Below are 9,569 nucleotides of genomic sequence, written 5' to 3'. Positions count from 1 at the left end.
CTTGTAGTTTCACAACAGCTGGAGAGCTACAGGTTGGCCAATCCTGCACTATATAATAAATATTTCATAGTGGACTCGATTGCTTCTTTTTCAATATGTATACAATGTATCATCTTGACTTTTGAGGTGTGTTGACTTATAACATATTTTTATTACTAGACATGCATATGTATTCAACCAATGCAATATACTTTGCTTTAGCCTTACCCACAAACCGGGGCACAGCTGAACTGAAAGAGGAGATCACCCGGCCATTCATCTATTTTTCACACAATACTGTAGACTTATATTCTGTTGAATAAGAAGACATTGACATCCCTGCAATGACTTCTCCACTCCTGCTGGTGGCGCTGCAGGTAAAGGTTACCTGACGCCGAAACCAGGAAGTGTTTAGCATCCGATTACCATGAACATGTCCGGCAGGCTGAAGGAAGCTTTGGTCCAGAAACACCCAGTGGGTGATAGCAGTAACTTGTGTGGTGGTGTTTGTCAGCAGCAGTTTGTGTGTATTGATTGTAGGACGAGCTTAGGTACTCCGAGCGTTGTGGAACTACAGGTTCTATCATCTTCTGCCTACCAGAAGCTGCTGGGGCATGCTGGGAATTGTAGTCCAAACAATGGCGCCGCTTGTCATGTGTAGTTTTGGGCAGAGTTGAGTAGTGTTTGTTAATTAAGTAAATGAATTTGCAGCATTGCAGGAGTGTCAGTGATTCACTGGGCAGGGATGGTGAATTAATTTGTTATTTCTTTCAGGGCTTGCCGGGATACACCTCCTGTCAGTCACAAGCCTTTATGAAGGGTGTAGTCACATTCATTTCAGGTAATAACATCATTATGTAACCATTCATGTGAAAATAATAACACTAAAAAAGACCTCAATTCCTCTTCCCTAGCAGTCTAGGTTGTAAGGATATCTATGCTTGTGCCATTCAAAAATGACTGAGGCACAGATTGTCACCTCTTCTCAAACAGGGATATCAATGAAACCTGGACTGCGGAGGGCTTGAGAACTGATGACTTTGCAGCAAATGCTCATACTTGCAATGATTTTAAAATAATTTTCAAGCACTCTTTGCTGCGAAGTATGAATATTAACGATATGTAGTACCATACTTGCCAACTTATGGCAAGTATGAGCCGGGAGCCTGCTGGGGAAGGTGGGCGTACAGGGGGTGGGGCTTCGAAAATTGCGTCATTGTGGCCCCAAAAGCCACGATTCCCGGTGAATTGCGGCGTTTTGGACCTAATTCTGCCTATTTCACTAGGAAGTGGGCAGATCCGAGAGATTGTTATACTCTCCCGGGAGTCCGTGAGACTCTCGCAAAATGCGCTAGTCTCCCGGACATTACAAGAGAGTTGGCAAGTATGTGCAGTACTGTGTAGCAGGGCCGTCTTTTCCATTGGGCATGCTGGGCAACTGCCTGGGGGCCCCTCGGGCATGGGGGCCCCATAGGCAGGGCTCTGAAGTAATAAAAACAAAAAACAAAACCTTACCTTTTTGCAGTCATGCAATAGTGATCCGAATCCCTCCCTGCTCCCCTCCTCCGTGCTGCACTCGCACGAAATGTAGTGATGAAATCACGCCCAACATTTTCAGTGAGCAGCGCAGCACGGAGGAGCCACGATGTGACGGACAAGCAATCGTGAGAGAAAGAAAACAGAAGAAAAGTAAAGAAAGCGATAGCAAGATAAGTGGAAGGGGACAAATAGAATAATAATGGAGGACACAGACACAGTATCTGATACAAGGAGGGGGAGGGGAACCAGAAGGTAGGTAGGGGCCCCAGTGCACTGCTTTGCCCAAGGACCCATAATGTTGTTAAGATGGCCCTGCTGTCTGGTTGGATGTTTTTGTATTACAACCCTATCATGTTATGGCTACTGAATTTGCTTTTTGTGGTTTGTTTTTATAAATAAACAATCCACTCCCATAAATACTAATTTTATAGCATGCCGGTATTAAGAGAATCTTGCAATAATGAAGTTTAGATTCATACATTATTCCACCAATAATAACTAACATAATGTCCGTTCTTCATACCTCAATGTGACGATGTATTATTGTTATTTTCCTGTAATAATCAGGGATGACAATGTATATTGGATGTAAACTTGTAATGTAATATCAATGTGTGCTTTGCTAGATGACATGAGATTGAACCTATACAAGTGTCAATAATCTGTTGAAATTAGCCAGACCAGGGAGAGATAGGCATCTCTGAGGAGTTTGAAGCCCCAAAGTTGTAAACCATGTAGCCAAGCAAAACGAGAAGAGGTGAGAACTCAAGGTCCTGTGAACATTCCCGATCTCAGGACATCCCTAGCTCACTTTGCCCTGTGACATTTTGAGATCAATCTGTACTTATTGACAGCTAAACTCCAAAGGTGGGTGAGGGCTATATGGAAAAAGGTTTAAAATCTTCTTCCTTAGACAATAATGTGTGCATTTTCATGAGGGGGGTCTATCAAGACTGAAATGTCCAATATTTCTCAGTTGTGTCTCCTTACACACCAAGGGCTAGATTTACTAAGCTGCGGGTTTGAGAAGTGGGGATGTTGCCTATAGCAACCAATCAGATTCTAGCTTTCATTTATTTAGTACCTTCTACAAAATGACAGCTAGAATCTGATTGGTTGCTATAGGCAACATCCCCACTTTTTCCAACCCGCAGCTTGGGAAATCTAGCCCTAAGTCTTAACTAGTAAGTGGTGACTCTGGTTTTATTTCCTATTTTATTTCTGAAACTTATTTGTGCAATTTATTGTATGTCTTGTCATTAACATTTTTGTAACTAAGCCTTGGAAATTTTTTTTCGGATTAAAATACATTTAATCTAGCATTTTCTCCATGATTCTTTGTGAATTTACGAAGCCCAGGGAGGCTCATGCTACATGTCTGTGATTTAAGTGTGAAACATTAATAAGTGGTTTTGGTGAACGTAAGGACACCATAATAAATCCTTTGTGGTGGCAGAAAAGGTGTATTCATTGCTGAGTGAATAAAGTGACGCCAGTCACGGCCCGCTGTTCAGATTGCTGTATCTGGGACAGGCTGGGCGTTCGTGACACTCCCAATTTTTGTATTTGATTTAATTGGAACGATGTGTGTGCATACCCCTGCAATGAGTGAAAAGGGTGTGTGGCTATGTCATGTTGGGATGGACCACATTCTCCCAGGGGCTTGTGCCTCTCTACGGAAGTGTTGGGCAACCCGCATCCCTCCTCCCCCTCCCCAAAACACCCTTCAATGCCATGCACACCTGCTTCTGGTGTTGCGACACCACACTGTCCTGGAATCGGTTCAAAGAGAGTCCACAGGACAGTCTCTCGAATCGGTGCATGTAAAGGCAATTTAATCAACTGGTGCATTGGTGGGAATACATCTATCTTCTCCAACTTTTTCCCAGTTTGTGGTTGGTATGCGCATCCACTAAATGTCATTTTATAACTTCTTAGTCACATAGGGCTAGATTTACTAAGCTGCGGGTTTGAAAAAGTGGGGATGTTGCCTATAGCAACCAATCAGATTCTAGCTTTCATTTATTTAGTACCTTCTACAAAATGATAGCTAGAATCTGATTGGTTGCTATAGGCAACATCCCCACTTTTTCAAACCCGCAGCTTAGTAAATCTAGCCCTCAGTCTTTACCCTCTGTTAACGTTTTCACGTTTTGTGTTACCAGGCACAGGGGGGGCACTGCTGATCCAGACTGTGTTGGGGAAAAGGCTGCCGTATCCTCTGCAGTGGAAAATACTCCTGTCCGTGGGTAAGGCGATAAACGGATGCTGATAAGTCACTGTGTGCTTTTTGGCAGTGGTTCTTGGAAACATCCCACATATGTTTGGCCCTTCCCAGCGTTATCAGATAACCTTCATGACTTTCCCTTTTTCTAAGTATTTATTTCAAATAAGGACAAACTTCAAAAGTTTTAATTCTGTTCCGCTATATTAGATTCTGCTGAATTACTGTGTAGTCGCTTAACGGAACTGAGAAACCGAAAAGAAGATTTGTTCTTAAAAAAAAAAATGATTGTGAAATCTGTTTCTCACCTTTGCACAACTTTAATTTATTGAATTGTGTGTCCCTTCTTGTTTACAAACCAAGCAGGTAAATTAGTATCAGACAATCGCCCTTGAGAAGAAAATAAAACAAATATTTGGGTCCCTGTTATTTATATGGGGCTGCACTTATAATGTGGGCCCCGGCTGTGGCTGCCCGCCAGCTGTTTAAGTACCGGTCCCTTGTTTTACTGCCGAGCTGCGGGACTCGGGAGCTGCACTCAGGAGTCACCAATCACAGTTTTCGACGGCTGTAGTGGCAGCCGTCAACGTGACTTTGGAAGTGACAAACGGGGTCTTGAGGGTGACTGAGGACAGTGTGATTGGGTGGTGCCCAAATCCTCCAAAATGCTGGTAATACACCAGGATAACGCCTCCTCAAGAGTGGTGCCCATATAATTAACAAGTGCCAATATCTGACACTTAAATTAACATTAAAAATGTAATACGTATTTGGAGAGAAGGAAAAAACACACAATTTTCCAGTGACCTTGCTGTTGCCTTCGGCTTAGTCATGTTAAGAACAGTTGGAAATGTGATGACTAAATGGTTTTTATTTTGTGGTTATCATCATCAGTTATTTATATAGCGCCACTAATTCCGCAGCGCTGTACAGAGAACTCATTCACATCAGTCCCTGCCCCATTGGAGCTTACAGTCTAAATTCCCTAACACACACACACACTAGGGTCAATTTGATAGCAGCCAATTAACCTACCAGTATGTTTTTAGAGTGTGTGAGGAAACCAGAGCACCTGGAGGAAACCCACGCAAACACGGGGAGAACATACAAACTCCTCACAGATAAGGCCATGGTTGGGAATCGAACTCATGACCACAGTGCTGAGAGGCAGAAGTGCTAACCACTAAGCCACATAAATGTTCCCCACCCCTCTGTTCTATGCATGAATCCTTCTTACCCAAAGGACATCACCACCTTCCCCAGCCTACAAGTGGGATGATCAGTGATAAGCATTAACGCTCTGAGACCTATACAGAGAATGATGTATGTTTCTGTTATTTTATTTTCTAGTTGCTGTTTCACCACACTTAAATCCACCTACTTAAATTCACCCTATGTATAAAGCATTACACGGCTTTTACATGCTCTCAGTTGAGATAACCAAAGTTGTCAATACAGCTCTCTGTAATTTCCCCCTAAGTTATAAAGTCAGTTTACGACTGACGAAAACTAAACAAAAATCAATTAAAAATGGGAACCTGATAGGGGAACCAGCTGCCATTTTCTCCAAATAAACAAATAAAATGAATTGGACCGAAAAAAATAAATATTACATTGCCATAAAATGACGTTAGCAAAAAAAAAATGTGAAGTGAAAACATGCGGAATAAATATTTAAGTATATTATTTTTCCTTGTTCCATTGATTTCAATGATCTTTTCTTTTCCCATTGAATTCAAGGTTAGAAGTTTCTGTATGAAAATAATTATTGATTTTATTTAGTGATTGTATGTTCCCTATCGGGCAAACGCAGGATTTTTAGAGGGGGGGTTCCCACACCACGCCGCCTGTGGGCGTGACCAGCATGCATGGGGGGACGTAGCTATAATATTAGACAGTGCTTGGCTGCTCTCCAACTCTTCCAATCCCCATAATATACATGGGCAATGTTGCGTGCACTACTGTTAGGTGCACGCAGCTCTCTCTTTTCAAGCAGAGCCGTAGGAAGCAGGGGGAAGGGTCCAGCCACCTCAATTATACAGTGCCCCAGGCTTGGAGGTGGGTTTCCAGGCACTAAGAAACCCCCCCCCCCCTCGGTTTGCCTATGCCTATATAGTGCATCCATTACTGTTATAGTTAAGTGTGTTAAGAGGAGCCTAGATAATGTAATAAGAGAACAGTCTTATAGCACAGATGTAGGCCACCCTCGGCAGATGCGCCACAAGGTGGCAATTGAGGATGTTTTGAGTGGCACCCGATCCTGTCTTTCATCTCCTCCCTCACAGAGCGTGGCAGCATCCTGTGGGATGTATTGTATCAGCGTATGGGGCTTCTCACTGAATTTCAGCCTGTGGTTTCCTAGTCTCTGCCTGCCCATGTTGGAGAGTCTGTGTTCATGTTCCCTTCAGGGATAAGACTCCAGCACCTCTCCCAGAGTCGGGGTCCTCACACAGCCTCCCCGCCTGCATTCATGCAAGATCCAAAGACACGCTGCGCCTCTGTCCCTGAGCTGTCTGATAACTTGTAGGTGACTGCAGCGTTATCAACCTAACTTGAACAAACTAGCTTCAAAATAGGAAGGACAGGGAACCCGTTAACATTTTGTAGTGCTCATCTATTACTTTTGTAAATTTTTGGTACGCTGGTGGCGTTATTTGGTTTGTAATTTTCAATGTCTGGCACCCAAAGAGAAAAACGTTGCCTGCCCCTGTTATAACAGAAGGTATTTACAGTGAAGAATTAAGCCTCCTACTAACCGTAATAGGTGCTCTGGTTAGGTACTCCCCAAGCACAGCTGTATGCTAGTTCATCATCATCAGATATTTATATAGCGCCACTAATTCTGCAGCGCAGTACAGAGAACTCACTCACATCAGGCCCTGCCCCATTGGAGATTACAGTCTAAATTCCCTAACATACACTCACAGACCGAGAGAGACTAAAGGTCAACTTAATAGCAGCCAATTAACCTACTAGTATGTTTTTAGAGTGTGGGAGGAAACCAGAGCACCAAGGGGAAACCCACGCAAACACCACACAGATAAGGCCATGGTTGGGAATTACCATGACCCCAGTGCTGTGAGGCAGGAGTGCTAACCAATGAGCCATTGTGCTGCCCTAGTCGAATATGAGTTACTGTATCTCTGGCTATATCTATGATGTAAAGCCTGTGGTTCTGAAAACAAAAGCAAGTAAGGAGCAATTTGTATATCTCTACCCAGAAATCTTAGGGGGAAGACATAATCCTTCCTTCCTTGGTTCAGTGGGATAATACAGGTCTGGTTTGAACAGGCAAATTATTTCCAGAATAAAGGGGTTAAAAAAGTAACGATTAGTGTAAGATTTTAAAGCAGAGATTCCTGTAGGGCTTATTCACATCCGGAGAACCACAGATCACATGTAGGAATCACACAAGATGCTGATGGTGTTGTACGGCCTTTCTTCTGCAACTCTTTAAATGGACATGTATAAACATAATGGGTCCCACTTAGAGTTAGGGGCAGATCTTGCTAAAGACCTGGGCAAACTACGTTGCAATGCAGGGGAGCAAAGGCAACTTATTTATTTTTGCAGGCAGGTAAAATCCGAACTGCTTTTGCATGTAGCATAGAATTAGGGGCAGGATGATTTTTACACTGAAGTCTCCCACCTCCCGAATCTAAATCTGTCACACATACTAAATCTCCCTAAATCCAGAAACAACAATCTGACACTTTGTAAAGAGGCCTCAGATCTGAAATACCGACCATAAGAAGACAATCATAGAGGTCTGATTTCAGTTACAGGGTCGGTGGCCAGTTACACCGTGACCAAGATTGAAACCGAGAAGTGCGCTAACCGCTGGCTGTACCTGGAGACGGAACAGGCTCCGCAGTTACACGACAAAGGTGCTGGTATAAATGTGCATAGTCTGTCATCTAACATGTCATGTATCAGCTAATCGAGAAACCAATGGCATTTATTTATATAGCGCCAACATATTCTGTAGCGCTTTACAAGTGGGGACAAACACAGTAAACTAATAAACAAACTGGGTAAAGCAGACAAAGAGGTGAGAAGGCCCTGCTCGCAAGTTTACAATCTATAGGACAATGGGAGTTTGACACATGAGGTTAAGTCTACATTTGGCATTTCGTCCCAGCCAGACTGCAAAGGTAAAAGTGACTCATAAGCTAAATGATCCTGTCACACAACAATGTAGGTCAGGGGGTAGTTGTCTTGTGTGAAATTGTGTAACGGGTGGTAATAGGGTAATGTAGTGAGGTTAAGAGGGTGGTTGAGGAATATTATAAGCTTGTCTGAAGAGGTGGGCTTTCAGAGAACGCTTCAAAGTTTGTAGACCAGAGGAAAGTCTTATTGTGCGAGGGAGAGAATTCCATAGAGTGGGTGCAGCCTGAAAAAGTCCTGTAACCGGGAATTGGAGCATTTATCTGACATTTCTTTGCAGATGACCAATTAAATTGTTTAATGTCCCCAGTGGGATTACATGAGTAATGTGTTTTCTTAACTAAAAATATCTATCTTTGTACTGCTCCATTCATCTAGAACAACTAAACTGCCAGTTTGATGAGGGTGTTTTGAATATTCTTATAAAATCACAGTTTTAGGGTGATATTATTGATTTAATACCCACAATTTAAAATTGAGTTCAGTGTGAAGTTCATTAAGATATGGAAACAGGTTTATAGTTCGGTGCAGAGATCCTCCAGTCTCCTCTCGCCTCTCCTACTAAGAGAAGTCGGATTCAGACACCCCGTTATTGATGCCATTTTCCCATGTACTATTTGCATATATGAGAAGGTTACAGGTGGCCGGGCTTCAACAACATGGCTGCCTGTCAGAAACTGGACCTATTAGCAGGAGAGAAGGAAGCTGTTCCGGGTCGACGGAGTGATCATCTTTTTGCACTGAGATTTCAATCCCGTGAGAAAATAAGGAGGGGGCGAGATTGTTTAACGAGGGCGAGTCGGCCTTTAATAACAGACGCATTATTAGTAATTAATAATCTTATTCCTATTCCTTTTCAGGAGTACAGCAGACGTCGGATACCGAAACACAATCCATTATAAAGAGGAACAAATACGGGGACAAGGTTGAATAAATCTATAATAACCCAACCAGAAAACCAGGGACTTTCCTCCAGTAGAATGATAACAGTCTTTGTTCCGTGAGAATGACAAAAGAAGGTGAAAAACAATCCATAATACGTGTTCTCATTGTTTATTGGAAACCTTGTCTCCCCTTCATAGAAAGTCCCCAATGTAAAAAATACCAGGATATCCTGTACCATGCATTGCCAGAGGAGGTGACCAGGAAGTTTAAACACAAATTACAATTGAATATATTTTTGTGCAATTGTGTTTTTCTATGCAGTATTGACTCTAATACATGACTCTAAATATATGTATTTAAATATTTTTGTCCTCCAGCACATGTCCTCTGTTTGAATGTGATCATTGTGTGATGTATGCGTGAGATGCGTCATGTCTGTCAAGTTTGGTTGCATTGTATGTCACCACTCCTACCACGAGGTGAGACGCTCAAGTCTCACAGAAATGCTCTAGGGGTGGTGGAGACAATGTTGTCACCTGACTACTTCTCCGTTGTATCCCATACCCAGTGCAGCTATCGCTTTCCTGACGTATTGGTTATTGTAATATCACTTCCTCACATAGTCTGTGTTTGAGGAGGACAATCACTGACACTGGCAGTAAACGGAGGGAGGGAATCTCCTTTTCATCTACGTTATTATCAGCGTGCACTATATATATGGTCAGTATATAAGAGTAGCAATGATTGCTAAGGTTCTACGGAGAGGAGGGAAAGT

General features: G+C 42.7%; 1 protein-coding gene across 2 annotated transcripts; it reads left to right on the top strand.

Annotated features, from left to right (window-relative positions):
* Positions 1-353: 353 nt before the first annotated feature.
* TMEM141 (transmembrane protein 141) lies at positions 354-9,157 on the top strand. 2 transcript variants are annotated; one of them, XM_075185402.1, is made up of 5 exons: positions 355-454; positions 754-820; positions 3,684-3,767; positions 7,522-7,629; positions 8,770-9,157. In XM_075185402.1, the coding sequence occupies exons 1-5, from the start codon at positions 407-409 to the stop codon at positions 8,841-8,843; spliced, it is 381 nt and encodes a 126-aa protein (XP_075041503.1). In that variant the 5' UTR covers positions 355-406; the 3' UTR covers positions 8,844-9,157. The 2 variants fall into 2 exon arrangements, with proteins under 2 accessions (XP_075041504.1, XP_075041503.1); XM_075185403.1 differs by lacking the exon at positions 7,522-7,629 and having other exon boundaries at positions 354-454.
* Positions 9,158-9,569: the final 412 nt, after the last annotated feature.

This window comes from Mixophyes fleayi, chromosome 9 (assembly GCF_038048845.1).
Source record: "Mixophyes fleayi isolate aMixFle1 chromosome 9, aMixFle1.hap1, whole genome shotgun sequence".
NCBI lineage: Eukaryota > Metazoa > Chordata > Amphibia > Anura > Limnodynastidae > Mixophyes > Mixophyes fleayi.
This window is presented reverse-complemented; position numbering and strand designations above follow the sequence as displayed.

Bases quoted from the DNA above. Each gene is read 5' to 3' on its own strand.
- TMEM141 (XM_075185402.1), top strand. From the start codon at position 407: ATGAACATGTCCGGCAGGCTGAAGGAAGCTTTGGTCCAGAAACACCCA. The intron at 455-753 runs GTGGGTGATAGC...TATTTCTTTCAG, and splicing joins CTTTGGTCCAGAAACACCCA to GGCTTGCCGGGATACACCTC. The intron at 7,630-8,769 runs GTGCTGGTATAA...ATTCCTTTTCAG, and splicing joins TCCGCAGTTACACGACAAAG to GAGTACAGCAGACGTCGGAT.